The 15,697-nt window shown below is 51.6% G+C and overlaps 1 protein-coding gene across 4 annotated transcripts in view; it reads right to left on the minus strand.

Annotated features, from left to right (window-relative positions):
* Positions 1 to 176: 176 nt before the first annotated feature.
* Positions 177 to 15,697, minus strand: part of asxl1 (ASXL transcriptional regulator 1) — a 20,270-nt gene continuing 4,749 nt past the window's right edge. The window contains exons 2-13 of one of the 4 annotated variants that reach the window (XM_062540314.1): positions 14,620 to 14,702; positions 14,474 to 14,476; positions 13,995 to 14,112; positions 13,391 to 13,559; positions 11,857 to 11,930; positions 10,232 to 10,316; positions 9,320 to 9,439; positions 7,968 to 8,131; positions 7,494 to 7,590; positions 7,248 to 7,353; positions 5,106 to 6,087; positions 177 to 4,223 (exon numbers count right to left, since the gene is read on the minus strand). In XM_062540314.1, the coding sequence (XP_062396298.1) occupies positions 969 to 4,223; positions 5,106 to 6,087; positions 7,248 to 7,353; positions 7,494 to 7,590; positions 7,968 to 8,131; positions 9,320 to 9,439; positions 10,232 to 10,316; positions 11,857 to 11,930; positions 13,391 to 13,559; positions 13,995 to 14,112; positions 14,474 to 14,476; positions 14,620 to 14,702 (5,256 nt within the window). In that variant the 3' untranslated portion in view covers positions 177 to 968. Of the gene's footprint in view, positions 4,224 to 5,105; positions 6,088 to 7,247; positions 7,354 to 7,493; positions 7,591 to 7,967; positions 8,132 to 9,319; positions 9,440 to 10,231; positions 10,317 to 11,856; positions 11,931 to 13,390; positions 13,560 to 13,994; positions 14,113 to 14,473; positions 14,477 to 14,619; positions 14,703 to 15,697 lie in introns of those variants that run through there. The other 3 variants (XM_062540315.1, XM_062540313.1, XM_062540312.1) reach the window with 3 other exon arrangements.

The raw sequence follows: 15,697 nt of genomic DNA on the forward strand, positions 1-15,697 counted from the left end.
GGCTTGTTTTGGGGATGGACTGAGAATATCCCACATAATACCCATAATGCACCACCTCTACTCCTAAATCCAGACATCCACAGGCTATTGTACTAACCCCGTTCTCCTCCTATTTTCCTGTACATAAACACTGATGACTAAACCCATTTAATTAAAGCAAGAAGCGTTTGGGCTGGTTCAGGTTGTGGGCACTGCAGACGTGAAGGGAGCCTCGAATCCGCTCAATGTCAGCTTTATTGGATAGAATACTGTGCTTAACGGTCGTGTACAGACTTCACTTTGGATAAGAAAATAACAAAACAAGAAAAGTGAAAGCACTTACAAAAAAAAGGAAAAGAAAATGTCATTTTGCTCATTTAATGATTAAAAAAATATTTCTTTGCAAGACAAGACACACAAAACAGCCCTCCCATGGTCCTCTACAGCGAGGAGAGGGAGGGAACAACGCAAACAATTAACAGCCACCATTTTCACACTGAACTGATGAATGGTGTCAAGAGGATGAGGTAAATGTTTTTTTTTTTTCTGTGGAAAAAAAAAAGTTAAACAAAAACAAAAAAAGGCACAATTTACAACCAACCGTGCCAGGTAAATTCACAATAATAATAACAATAATAATTATCATTATTATTATCTTGGCAATAATAATAACATCATAACAGCAATAGAAAATATATGCAACAAAAATACAGACTGGTTTTTATGTTACAAGGCCTCTTCCAGCCCAACCGTCCTGCCAGAACATCAACAATGGGCCACACACCATTTCAACACCCCCCAAGCTCTCTCTCATGAGTCCTGTAACACTGTCAACTTCCAAACAAGAGGCAAAAGAGACTGACAGTTTATTTTTTTCTTTTCTGAGAGATTATGGCAAGACGGTGTCGTTCACCTGGCCCTGGTGTCACCTTGCACCGAGCAGTGAGGGGGAGGGGGGGAGGGGGGGGGGGGCGACCGCCGAAGGCAGACTATCTGACCACCAGGCAGGACACACACAGTTTGGATGGGCCGATGCAGTCGTCGTGGCAGAAGGCACCGCAGCCCTGGCACATGATCATGGCCTTGAGCCTGCACGAGCACTTGAGGGCCACCTCCTCGGCGGCGCTGTCGGCGAACGCCTGGATGCTGAGCGCCGCGCTCTGGCCCACGCCCACGCCGCCGAGCCCGCCGTTCCCGGTGCCCGCGCGCTGCCGCAGGTGGAGCACGCTGTCGGCGATGCTCCGCGAGAAGCCGCTCCCGTCCACCACCGACACGTTGGCCGTGTAGCTGAACCCGCCGACGCCGCTGCCGCCGCCCGTGCTCTGCTGCAGCTTGGGCGGCTTGCCGTACAGCTGGAAGGGCAGCGACGAGGCGGCGGAGGACGGCGACGACGACGAGATGGGCGAGGAGAGGTCGCCCTGGCGACCGTACGGGCTCCGGCCCTGCTCCTTTTTGGCCATGCGCACCAGCGACATCTCCATGTTGAGCAGGCCCTCCATGGCGCCGCCGCTCAAGAAACTGTCCATGGAGCTCGGCGGCTCCTTTTTGGTTATCACAGCAGCAGGAGGTGGGGCGGCCGTCGCGGGGCCGTTTCCTCCTCCTGGGGGGTTTTTGGTGAGCGCCTGGCAAGAGGGGCGCGACGAAACCTCGTTCTTCACCGCGGCGACCGGAGACAGCTGCTGCTGCTGATAGGGCTGAGGAGGGTGGGGGGGCGGGGCTTTGGTAGGCCGCCAGTTGATCTTGACGGTGGGGACGACCTCGGAGGGGCAGAGGTCGCCGTGGGGAGGGGACGGCGCGTCCGGCGTGGTCGTGCGGGAGTGCGGCGGCCCGAGGCTGTTGGAGTGCTGCTGCTGGAACATTCCGGGCCGTTCCGGAGTTCCGCCCCGCATGGGCTGCTGCTGCTGCTGCCCGGGGAGCTCTTTGATCACCGCCGACTCGTAAGCGCTCTGCGAGGTAACGTCCAGCGGAGGACGCCGACCAGAGGAGGAGGAGGAAGACAACGACGAGGACATGGACAAGGACGAGGGGAGGGACGTGATGACCGGCACGGCGCCCGGCGGAAGCCTCTTGGCCTCTTCGAACAAGCACGCCGCCCGTGACGGCATGGAGCCGGGCACCTGCGGCCCGTACCCGCGGCCAGGCCCCGGAGAGCCCCTCGTGCCAGGGGGCAACTTGTGTTGGCTGGGGGGAGGGGAGAACTCGGGGCCGGGGGAGTCCGTGGGGCCAGACGACGAGGAGTCGCTGGGGCTCCTGAAGCGAGGGCCAGACGCGGCGCCGCGAGGCTGAGGTCCGGCGGGCGGGTGGCGGCCGATCTGCTGCTGGGACACCGTGGGGCTCCCGGGGAGCCGGTTGATCTCCAGCTTGCTGGCCGAGTGCGGCTGCGGCAGCACCTTCTCCAGCGGGAGGCTGCCCTGGAGCAGCTGGGTGACCAGCGGGTTGTTGGCCTCCACCGACGACATCGGCCGTGCCGAGCCCGCCGGCTTCTTGACTTGCTGGACAGAGCCGGACTTGTCCTCCGCCGACATCCGCCGGAGGAATTTGGCTTCGTCGGACGCTTCGGTTTGGATAACGGACTTCCCGTTGTTACGGTTCTGGTCTCTCTCCGCCTGGGCCAGGTGCGTATGACCCATGCCCTGCAGCCCCGTACTGGACGCCTGGTCCAGGATGTGGTTTGAGACGTGAGCACCGCGGCTAGGATGCTGTTGTTGTGACGACGGCTGCTGCTGCTGCTGCTGCTGCTGCTGTTTCTGGGTTTGAATAACGGGCTGGTTCTGGACACCGTTGGGGAAGCGGGTCTGCTGGATGACCGACTGGCACTGGCCAGGGTTGGACACGTGGGAGTGGATCACCGGCTGCTGCTGGTGCTGGGGAGGCGGGCTGAATGTCCGGGACATCAGCCGCGTGGGGCTCTGGATGACCGGCTGGTTCTGCGGCTTGGCGCCGCTCTGGAGCGCCACGCCGTTGCAGTCGGCCGGCGTCGACGTGTGCCAGTCCACCGACTCCTCTTCCGGGGCCTCGTTCTCGAAATCGGAGGCGGTCTCCGTGGAGTCGCTGTGCCCCCCTGCGTCGTCGTCCCCGGCGATGCCGGAGAGGTGAGCGACGGAGTTCTCGAAGGCTGCGACGGGCTTGCTGTCCAGCCCGACCTCAGCGCCGCAGCGAAGCCCTCGCTCGCCCCTGCCGCCGCCCTCCTCCTCGCTCAGTCCGTTCCTGGACACCACGGTAGGGGTCTCCTGCGGTGGCTTGACGTCCGATCCGTGCTGGATGACGCCGGCCAACGCCGACCGCTGCTCGTGCCCGCTCTGCGGCTCGGCTTCCCAGGCCTGGCTCCCGACGGCCGTCCGCGTCCTGATCACGTCCACCCCCTGCGCTCCGAACCTGGGCAGGGAGTCCGGGATGGACGTGGGCATTAGCGACACCGCCCCGCTCGGCCCCTTCTCCATCGCCGGCGGCGACGGACTGCTCTCCGGCGGCGGCCCGCCGTCGTTCGAGTCGGCTTCCTCCGTGGAGGAGCCGTCCGGAACGCTGCCCACCGACTCCGGCTCGGTGGGGATCTGTTTTGGAGTGTCCGGCTCAGCGTCGTCCGAGGCCTTGTCGCTGGGGCTGGCCGAGAGCTTATCCTCCCCCGGCGAGAGCTCCTCCGTCTGGGCCTGTGAGACAGGGCTGCCCCCTACCGACGGGGACGGCGTGGGGGTCTGCGGAGGCTCCGACGGAGGAAACGACGGGTTGGAGGAGGTGGACGGAGACGGGGCGTGGGCCTTGGGCGTGGAGGCGGCCGTGGTTGTCGCGGACGATGACGCCGATGACGCCGACGACGCCGTGGTGGTGGTCATCGCGGTCCTCTCCGAGTCTACAGCGGACAGCTGTAGTTGTGCTCCAGACGAATGAGAGCTCGCAGGTGAGCTCTGCTCCTCCATCTCGGCCCCCGCGCCGCCGCCGCCTCCTCCCGGCTCGACCGGCCCCGGGTGCTCTCGGGTCCGCCGCCCGCTGCTGCGATCCGGTAGCCCAGAACCGCCCCCCGGGCCGCCCCCGCCGGGCCCTGCCCCGTCGCCAGTGGCTGCAACAGCAGCAGCGGCCTCTCGCTGGGCACGGGCCTGCTGGGCGCGGGCTTTGATGTCCGCCAGCGTCCGCGCCCCCGTCCCGGACCGCCGCCCCCCCGACCCCTCGTTGGGGGGCACGATCCGGGGACAGATTTGGTACGTTGGCGCCCCCTTGACCCAGGGCGGTTTGATCCGGGAGAGCTGTATCTAGAGAGAAAGTGAGATGGACAACAAACTATACGTCAGACATTATACGTCCAAAAGCAAGAGAACCAAGAATTCGCTGCTTGCACTAAAGGCTCTAGTACGCTCGTCTGATTTCCGGTGTGTTTGAACCTGCAGCTATTGCTATGGTAATTAGTGTCTACACGGACCCAGTTGGGCGTTGCACCTAGCAAATCTACACGTTACGATAAAGAAGGATTTGTGCACGTTGAAATTGGTATTATTGGGCAAGCAACATATTCCGTGCCTTAGTGAATATTTAAGGAGCAGAATATAACAGAAGATGCCGTTTCAATATAGTTAACGCTCCACCGGAAGTCAAACAACAGTACTAAGAGACTTTAGTGCAAGTAGCGAATTCTAGGGAAACAAAACTTTAGAATTAACCAAAATATATGCAAACGCCCTCTGGTATTGTCATTTGTTATTGTATGTTTAACAAGAATTCTAATTACATTAATAATCCACTAATTAAAGTGTCCGGGTACGGGTTCAGACTTGGCATCTTTCTCTGACAAGAGAGTTGTGCAGACTGCTTTTTCATTTTTTTTACTTATTTATTTTTTCCCCAAAAAGCAGCCAGAGGTCTTGGCTATCTACTTGTGATTGGTAAGCTGTCAAAAACAGTGTGATGTAGGGTATTTTGCCGCTAGAAGTTTAACATTTCTCAACTTTAAAGACAGCTCTGAGCTGCAGAACAAGATGCCTGCGATTGCGTTTTAAAAGACGCCAAGGACTTTTTTGGAAAACATAATAATTATGATTACAATCGGACAACGGCAGCTGTGAAAAATAAGCCTAGTAAGTCTGAACATAGCCTTAGGTGACAAAAACAAAAGAATTGTGATAATGATGATGATGTACCCGGATTGGCGGGACCTTGGGTTCCTCGGTTGTGGGCTGCGGCTTTTCCGAGTGGACACAGTCAACTGTGTTACGAAAGGACTGACGCTCGTCGAGCCGCGGCCGTTTCTCGGGAAAGCTGGTGAAGGCCTGGGGCTCGTCGGGGCGCCTCTTCTGCTCCTTGGACAGGCCGGCGGAGGTGCTGGAGGTGGCGGGGCTGGCGGCCGGGCTGCTCTCCCTGCTGCTGGCGCCGGTGCCCGCCGTGCCGGTGGTGATGACGGACGCGCCGTCGTCCAGCGGGTCGGTGGCGATGGCGGCCGTGGAGGAGGACGACGACGATGAAGAGGACGAGGAGGAGGAGGAGTCCGAGCTGGCGGCGAAGGCTCCCTGGCGGTCGGAGGCGGAGGAGGGCGACGAAGAGGGCGACGAGGACGAGGAGGTGGAAGACGAAGAGGAGGGCGAGGAGGTGGAGGCCACGGGGGGCTCGGGCACGTCAGGCAGCAGCCGGGCGGAGACCTCGGACGCCTCGGGCTCGTCGCTGGACACGGTGGAGGCCGGGGTCGGGACGGGCTCCGGGACGGGGGAGGAGGGGGCCGCCTCCGGGGAAGGGACCTCGACAGGGGTCTCCATTTCTGAGTCGGCGGGCAGGACCACCTCGCCCTGCACGGCAGCGGCTGCGGCGGCCTCCGGTAGCGGCGTGGAGGGGGCATCGTCAGGAGTGGCGGCGGTGGCGGCACCGTCGTCCGAGGGTTCGGCGCTCTCCGCTTGCTCGGCTGCGGAAGCGGCGGCGGCGGCGGGACTGGTCTTGCAGAGGGTCCGTCGGGCCCGGCGACGCAGGTCTGCTCGTGAGCGGCGCCTGATGCGGCCCTCCCGGCGCCGGCGGCCCACACTGCGGCGCTTCGGCGTGGCGACGGCAGCCGTGTCTCTGTCCAGCACGGCCGCTGCTTCGTCCCCTGGGTCACTCATGGTCAGTTTCAAGGCCTCCTCGTGTGTCAGGCCAGACCTGAAGCCAACAAAAAAAAAGCACCCGTTAAAAGTGAACTGAATCAAGTACGTGTAAATGCAATTTTCAACTCCAAGACCAGTTTACCAAATAAATCCCTGATCGACAAAATACAACGACACACACATCTCAATCTCCTGATAAAACCCTCATTTTGCAATGAGAGAATTGGATCGGTTAGATATTACATTGAAGTTACATTCCATTTGTATTAAAAACACAAACAGTCTTGCAAACACCATAATAACAAAAGGACAAAATCAATCAAGTATTCACATAAGAACTGACGTGCCTGACAAACTTAAGAAGCCTTATTGACTTTTTCTATCCAACACAGTTCTCAATGTTTTTATTATCCAACGAGAGCCTACTCCACATAATAGAGCCCCTGTAGAGTACAGTTCTTATACCGTTTGTACATGGTGCTGGGACACCCAAAAGCCCATTTGTCACTTGTCTTGTTGTATACATATGGCTATCACCTGCCAGCATCAGCCAGTTGGAAAAGAACTGACTGCACTATCGGATAATTGCAGTCAAATTCATTATCCTATACTTGCAAGCAAGGTTAGATTCTGATTGTCAAATCTGAGACCCACCTAACAAATCCTTGACAGACACAATGCAACAATATACCCATGTCTGAATCAACTGATAAACATATGCTATAGTCTATAACTGATAGACATTAGGTTCACTGTCCAATACTTGCATTCAAAAAGGCTAGAATTCCCGTCCTATACTTGCATTCAGTAACACTAGGTTCCCAGGTAGGGCATGAGGCTTTGATTCAGACCAAGGGAACTCACTCCTAGTAGAGCAAAGGTCTCACAGGACAAGTTCCTCATATCTGCTGGCCTCTCTATACCTGATTTAGGTCAGTGTGTAATAATTACTATATCCTTGATAAGCTAAATCCCATGCACTCCCAAAATCAACAGAGGAGATTTGATTGCAGTCAGGTAAGTGAAATACAAGCCAAGGTAAGAAAAAAAGGAGTGCAAGAAAGAAAGAAAAGAAAAAAAAGAAAGAAAGACAGAGAAAGAGAGAAAGAAAGAGAGAAAGAGAAGGGAAGGAAGACAAAAATAAATGGATAGAAAGACCAATATAGAAAAAAATAATGGAGAGAAAAAGTAGATGAGGGGAAAAAAATCTCATACCGTTGGCCATGGTACTCCTCAAAGAACTTCTCTTTCCATGCTTCCACTTTCTTCTCTTTCTCCATCTCTTGCCTGAAGCGCACCTGCATTTCATGGGTAAACTCACCTGCAGAGCAAAAGTAGTGTAGTGGGGAGAAAAAAAAAGAAGATTTTAGCATCTCACCAGTCCATTCGAACATTTCTTTGGTTTGATTTTCTTCAAAGGCTTAGTGATGTTCCAACATCAACGCACCCAATGTCACTAACCTTCGGCCAATCGCTCTTTCCAACTTTGTGAGGCGTGTGTGAAAAACTCATTATTGAGGGCTGAACTACTGAGGCGAGGTAGTCCGTCGGGGCCAACCTGGACAAGATCGGGCCAAAGAGTTACAAATCACAGCCAACACAAACAGTGGAACAACTCTATTTCATTAGTTTTGCCCATTGTAGCTTGTTTGACAAGGAGATCGGCAAATTGTCTGGGAAACGTTTGACATATTTGAACAGGATGTGGAAAATTCCATGTTAATTGCTATTTCTTTCTTACCATTTTCTACACTACTCCTATTTGCACTGCACCTTGATTGTTCTCTATTTTTTGTAAGTCACTTTGGATGAAAGCATCAGCTAAAAGAACAGATGTTAAATGGAAACACATCTAACATTAGCCAGATAGCACTGTTAAAAAGGGACTGATCAACCTGTAAATAAATGGCACGGCTGTAGGAGATGGGTGCTCACCTGTCGGTCGACCTCAGGTAAGAGCTGTAGCAGCTGCTGCTGGGAGTGTGGGGGGAAGGCAGCGAAGGTGCGCATGTTTATGAGTGCTCGAATGTTGGTGTTCACCAGAATGGATCCTGGGGTCTCGAAATCGACTTCTACTCCTCGGCTTCTTTTCATGGGTCCTGTTGTCAACGAGCAACAAGATTCAGCAAGGTGGCAATTGAATATACTGTAGTTGCACACTTTCTGTGCATTTAACACACGTAGCTTTTCAATAAGCTTGAAGCCCAATTTTCAATGCACTTAGCACCATGTGGTTTGTACTGGAAATGCTACACACCTCAATTGTCACACTGGTGAGATTTCACAGCTTGTGAATGATCATTTAGCAAAATAATTCATATCGAAGCCAACATAAGCCATTCAAGTTTGCAGCCTTTACAATCTCAGCATTCAACGAGCAGCCAACGAAACAGGATGTTGAATTAGCAACCAAAACAAACAGGGGTCAGGCATGAACTCATTAGGGAAATTAGGGTGGTTTTCTATGCTGTTTTAGCATAACTCTGTTGATGCTATGTGAAGCTAAAGCACAGGACGTCTATGCTAACCAACAGGCTTGTAACATGCTTTTATCTGTGCTAGACTATTTTTTTCCCCTCACGCCTTGAGGGACAGGCCAGAAATATCCATCTTTGAGTGATTAGAGAGTGATCCAGGGAGAGAGGAATGTTACAGGGACATGGCAGTAAGCTACGCCAAGTCGCCAACTCATGGTTACAGGGGCCTAGAACTAAGCTAAGCTAACTCATGGTTACAGGGAGATGGAAGTAAGCTAAGCCAACTCATGGTTACAGGGAGATGGAAGTAAGCTAAGCTAACTCATGGTGACCTTTGGAAGTTTTTTTTTTGGTGACCTTTGGAAGTGTCTAAGAGAGAGGGGAAAGCTACATGGACATAGCAGTAAGCTAAGCTAACTCATAGTTACAGGGACATGGCAGTAAGCTAAGCTAACTCATGGGGGCCCTCTCATTCGTCTTTTTATTCATCCTCCCTTCCTTCCTCGGTCCTCGTTCCAACAATGGGATAGTCTATCCATTGTACATTATAGATCAGTGGGAACGAGCTGGAGGACCGAAGAAGGAAGGAAGGGAGGATAGATAAAAGACGAATGAGAGGGGCCCATGGTGACTCTTTGGAAGTCTTTGGAAGAGACAGGAAGAAGGTTGTTTTTTTGGGACATCATCAAAGGAGGTTTTCAGTAGTGGTTTGAGGGGTGCAGACGTAACAGTGGTGGGTTGGGTTGGGTTGGGGCAGTAGTGGTGGTGGTGGTTGTGGGGGGGCAGTCTTCAGACACTAATCCTCAGTACCTGAGCGGAGGCCACGCATGCTCTTGAAGTGCTGGGGGCGCTTCCAGCCCAGCTCGGAGTGGGCACGCAGTGTGGGGCCCGAACCCCCCCTAGTGCCTTCCCTGCGCCTCCCCTGGGCTCCTACGGGGGTGAGATTTGGGGGAGGAGGAGGAGGGGGGTGTTGTAAGATATACACTCTTCATCATTGTGAGTGGAGGCAGGGGGCAGGTGGAGGTGGAGGTAAGGGGTGAGGGGCAGTTCAGTTTAGCTCAGCTCTCAGACAGACAGGGCCAGAGGGTGCAGCAGAGGTCAGTGGTGGTGGCAGAAACAGCAGCAGCAGCATTTGCGAGTGAGGATAAAATAAGCTGCAGGGTTGGGTGGGGTGGGGGGGGGGGGGCGACACCAGGATTGACATAAAGGTAGGGTGTGGGGTGGAACAAATCAGGTGTTGGCACAGATGGGGGGTGGGGGGGAAGGGGGAAAGCAAGGTGGTGGAGGGCTGCAAAAATGCAGACGCAAGGAGGAAGGTGGTGTCTGTGGCAAGTGCACAGGGACTGAGGGGTTCATGGCATGCCCCCACCACACACAGTGTTACTCTGGGATAGCGATTTTTAGTACAGCTAAAGCAATCTGAGGAAGTAGACGAGTTCACTGGCAGGAAGGGAACCGAAGCTGAGGGAAGAGGGGAGGGGAGGGGAGGGGGACGGCGCCAGCCAGAAGAAACTGCCCTGTGCATGATTAAAGAGTGTCAGGGCTGAAAATTATAAACGCCGTCAAGCTGCATGGGAAAGACAGGACCACAGGCAGAGCAGATGGGGGGGTGGAGAGGAGGGTTTAGCAGAGTGGAGGAGTGTGTGTGTGTGTATGTGTGTGTGTGAGAGAGAGAGAGGGAAGATAGGGGTGCAAGCTTGGAAAAATGAAAGCAGTCTTAACCTGATGGCACGTGCTCTCCGTTGACCTTGAGTGGAGTGAGAACGACGCGAGGCATCATCACCGACTTCTTTCTCTGTCTGCCGGACTGGAATGAACAGCAAGTTTACAGTGAGGAGAGGTGTGCAGCAAGTGTGCAGAAGTGAGTCCACACACACACACACACACCTTAGTTACACCTTTATTTCTAGCACGTATTACTTCTACTTCTTTTGCTTGTACTGTTCTCATTACACTCCCACTGTCACTAAACCAGAGGAAACATGTGACTATTGACTAATATGAATCTATTTAACACGTCACAGCCAGAGCTCATTTAAAAACAGAAAGTACTTTACGAGCAGAACCCTTTCCACTTCCCTGCAACAACAAGGTTATTATCGTCGAGTGGTGCAAAATTAATGTTCTATTTAAAGCCAAACGCTGAATAAAAGCCCAGCCTGACTGAACCCTCGCTGTGAAGCAACAAAACAGTGAGCCTTGTTTCGATTGATCCCACTGAACGAAAAGCATTTGCCGTCACTGTGAGTCCATGCTTTCAGCTTGACACATTTAACGTTTGCTTTAGCACACACTAGAAATGCCCCACAAACTTTATAGATAAGGGTGCCAATTCCTGGCTACTGATGAAATGCCGAGTAACGCCGGCGTACCGTTGCTGTCGGTTGGACCACCACATGACCACAGTGAGTCAAAGATAATGTAGAGGGACTCCCCCGCCTTCATTTGTCAAACCCTCTCTCTCTCTATCTTTTAGGGGAATACAGGCCATCGACACATCACTTCTGCCTCAACAGGCCCCGAGACTAAAATGGTACACTGCAAGCATTCTCTACTGTATTAACATTCATAAGTCTAGCCTTGTCAGGGTCTGTGCCAGGAAGGCTTTTGTTTTTAACCTAGTCTTTAAAAGAGAGAGGGAGAGAGAGAGAGAAAAAAAGGAGTTTTGTCATGGGTTGCATGAAACATTAATAGTTCCATAAAAAGCCTTTGCCATACCAGGAAGCCTTTCTGGCCATTTTTGTTCCCTTGAAGGCAGTCAAAGAAGAAGAAAAAAACATTCCAAAGAGTTCAGGGTTCTGAGCAGCCCATTGTTTATGGAGTCTGGAATAAAAGGTACAGTACACGATACTGGAGAAAAAAGCTGTTGACATTTGATCTCGACAGCCAATGAAATTACATCCCTCCCCTTTCTGTGCTCTTGAGGCAGTGTGTTGATTGGCTAGATTGGTGTATAGCTCTGTCCATGTACTTCATTTTCCATTGACAGAGCCAGGCAGGACAGACAGATATGTACACCACAATTGTTTTATGAGCATACAGAAAGACAGCTGTAGCACCATAAGGAGTAAATTCACCGAATTTGACTAAAAATAGTTTAGATTAAAATTGGAAACAGTGTTCATTCTTTACATGGATGTCTAATGTCAACAAAACAAAAACTAACAAAGTAGTCGCTAGTTTTCCCACACACACACACACACACACACACACAGACACACACACACACACACACACACACACACTAAGTGTGTTAAGTATAACACACTTATGGAGCACTGGGAGATCTAGATCACCAGATCCAAAGTGCCCCTGCCCCCCCCACCCCCATCCCTGTGAAGACGTACCTGTGAGGATCGGCTGAGCCGGGTCTGGGGTTCTGTGGAGCAGGAGGCGCTGGAGGACGTCTCGTCCACCGAGGCTGTGGAGGAGGAGGAGGAGCAAAGGACAGGACACCACCATTACTCACGGGCCGACCCTCGCCTCGCGTCTCACGCACGCGGAACACAACCGGTGCAGCGTCAGCACTAACAACGCTACGGAGGCTTCGGGAATCAGCTCGCTGAGACTGATAAAAGGCTCAGTCCGCAAGGAGAAAGCACCAAACACTTAAAATGCCTGCTGTCTTTTACGTCACGCCGGAGAAACAAAGCGAGCGAGCACCCTATACTACTACAGACAGCAAATACATTTGAAGTGAAAGGTGTCTTCAGCAGAAAGAAACTCACATAATCCTTGAGCTGCCGTGAAAGTAATCACACAGTAGTCTAGAATCTAGCCACTAGACGATGTGGGATTTGTGTACAGATAGCACACCACCAGCAGAAATAAAAACACAAGTGCCATTGGTGTGCTCTCAAGTCACTGGGGCAAAGGCTCCTGTGAAATAGCTCCATGTAAATAGAGGCCTGAGAGCAGGAGTATAGTTATGCGGCCCTGTTAAATCCACCCCGGCACATGCTGCACGTATGCAGGCCTCCATTCATCATGTTAGTTTAGAGGAAGCGGACCGATATAAACCAGGACATGTGCTGAGAATCTCGTGTGTACATCACACAAGCAACAATGGCGAACAAGCAAGATGCTGTAATCTCCAAAAAAAAAAAAAAAAAGAGCCCAGACCCGTTTCCTATTTTTGGCACCGCGGCTGGGCAAATAAGGTACAGTTTCACTGGTTTTTGCATCATCTACACAAGCACTTTAGAAACCAGGAGACAGATCTACATACAGCGGTGCGGACAGATCTGACTAGCATAGTTCCTTCTGAGCCACAACTCAGAGTCATTACTAAACACATGAAGGGATACTCAGAGAAAAATAAATGTGAGAAAAAGTAAAGATTACTGATTTCAACTGGATCTCTAGATATTGTGTCTTATCCTTGAGCAGATGGACAACATGAATATCTAAAACAGGACCACAGAACATCTGTAATACTAGTTAACACATATGTGAACACCAAAATTGAGATATAATCATCAATTTGAGTGACAAGAATGCCTGACAACTGGTTTTAATATACACGAAAACATGTTTTCAAACCACTCTCATCTAGGTCACTGCTGGCTGTGGCATGTGCTGTGGTAACTATGGCAACACACACATCTTCAAAAGAAGTAGTAGGGAGGGGAAAAAAGAAAAAAAGGAAAAAAGGAAAAAAAGGAGGAGAGGGAAAAAAAGAATCAATGTCTCTTCAGCTTTCCATGTTCTTTCTAGAGGGAGGGCAATTTGACGATTCACTCTGGATGGTGTTCAACCAGCTTAATTTCAAACATCTTTGGATCGGGGCCTTGAAACACATTAAAACACTACGGGGGAGCTTCATTTCAAATCCACTGCTGAGGTCACCCAAAGCGAGCCAATCAGAGACCATGTGCCTACCGTCATTCTCACCGCTGGCAGCAGCCGTTTCCGTGGAGTCGCAGCTCTCCTGTTCGGCCCCCTCTGCCGTGCCGACTGTGGCTGTGGATGCGGTCGCCTGGGTAGCTGTCGCAGCAGCATCCGCACCCTCTGTCGCTGTGGGGCTCTTTGTCCACTGAAGGGCATTTTTCTGGACAGAATGAGGTGGTCATCAGCAACAATAACATGGCTGGTTGGGTCACAGCAGCAAGCACTGTGCATATTCTTGTGTCTAGTATGGGATAATTTGCCGCATCTACATGTATGTGTGTAAGGAAACTGCCAGCATGTTGAACACAGAGAGGTTTCAGAGTCCTGCTTCTAGGTCTGCCTGGTAAGAATGTTATGTTTTTATCTCCACGGTACACCTGACAAGGTGAATCTGTGGAGCTCTTGATCAGCTGAAACACCTCAAGAACACTTTTGCAATTACACAGATTTCAGTCAGGTGCTCTTGGACCAGAGATAGAATGGAGATTCTCAGAGCCAGAGCAGGCCTTAGGAGCAGGACTGCGAATCGATGCCCAGGTCTTGCTAGTAACTCGGCGCCCTTACACAGAAGTGGCGGTCTGTGATGCTACTGTACCTTTAGGGTGAAGAGACTCATTCTGCCTGGGAGCTTGAAGAAGATGCTGTTCTTCACTCGGTCGCCCCGCACCTGAGAGTGAAGCATGGTGACCAGGCAGGCCAGAGGAGCCGTGCCACTGTTACACACACACACCCCACACACACCACACACAACACACACACACACACACACACACACACACACACACACACACACACACACACACACACACACACACACACACACACACACACACACACACACACACACACACACACACACACACACACACACACACACACACACACACACACACACACACACACACACACACACACACACACACACACACACACACACACACACACACACACACACACACACACACACACACACACACACACACACACACGAGGGGAGAGACAAGAGAAATGAGGTAAGAATAAAAAAAGACAACCTTGCAATTGGACAAGAGGATATTTTTACTCTAATCTTACCTTCTAAATAGTCCAATGGGCGAGCGCAGGCATGAAAAGGGAAGAGAAGATAGTTATTCACACCATGCATACGACTTTTCAAGGTCATATACGCACAAGCATAACTGAGATTGTATTAATGCATGGATCTGAACATGGACGGTCACCTCATTTCCTTCAGGCCTTTCGTCTGAATGACATGGAGGATCTGTTTGGGGGTCATGGGGGCGTCCGAGAAGTTCTCCAGGACCTGACAAGAGACACAGGTTTGGGTTCAGTCAATGTTGTCATACAAAAAAACCCAAGTCTTAATACTCAATATGTACACCCATATATACCTATACTGACACATGTCTGCAAGCTAACTAACTGAATTAGGGATTGCTTGAGTGACATTGACATTAAAGCATTTACAGTATTTGACAACATCGCTCAGCTGAACCTGTGACCTGAATAGAAAGGTACTCCTGTTGAGTTAGGCTATGCGCCAAGTCAGAACTCCAGGCATACATAAATACAAACACAAATACAGTATCTTGGATTCCTACACAAATACAAACACAGTATCTTGGATTCATCCACAAGTACAGTATCTTGGATTCCTACACAAATACAACCACAGGATCTTGAACACTGAAGTGAGTGCACACATAGACATGGGTCAGTCTCCCTCACTGACACCATCATTTTCAAAACTACCCTGCATGAGAGCTTTTTTAAAATGACAATGACACACACACACACCCGCCTCCACTCCCCACCCCACTCTCTCACACACACACACACAATCTCAAACATTTGTCAAGCGAGCTATTTTTGGACAGGCGCATTCATTTCAGCTGCCTCTTGTGCATTTGTTCAAGATGCTATTCGTCCTCCGCCGACTAAAAGCACCTCAAAGACGCACTGACCCCACCCACATGTATCATGAATATCCCCAGGAACACCCCCCCCCCCTCTTTCCTCTCTCTCGCTCTCTCTTCTCTTCCTCTAACCCATACAACTGCTTCCCCTCATATAAAACACATCAGTCTTTGGTCAATTTCAACATGCACAGCCCAGTTCTTTCATTCAGTGTGGTGATATAACCAGCAACCACAGGCTCATTTAAATCAGCAGGGCCTTAATGTATGTGTGGGTACCGCTGGTGGCAAATAAAAAGGAATGGTTCACATCAAGCCAGAGGAACTGAAATTCTAGCAGAGGCTGAATTTGGCAGGCATGTGATGGCTCCATGTGTATATA

Source organism: Sardina pilchardus, chromosome 7 (assembly GCF_963854185.1).
Source record: "Sardina pilchardus chromosome 7, fSarPil1.1, whole genome shotgun sequence".
Classification (NCBI taxonomy): Eukaryota; Metazoa; Chordata; class Actinopteri; order Clupeiformes; family Clupeidae; genus Sardina; species Sardina pilchardus.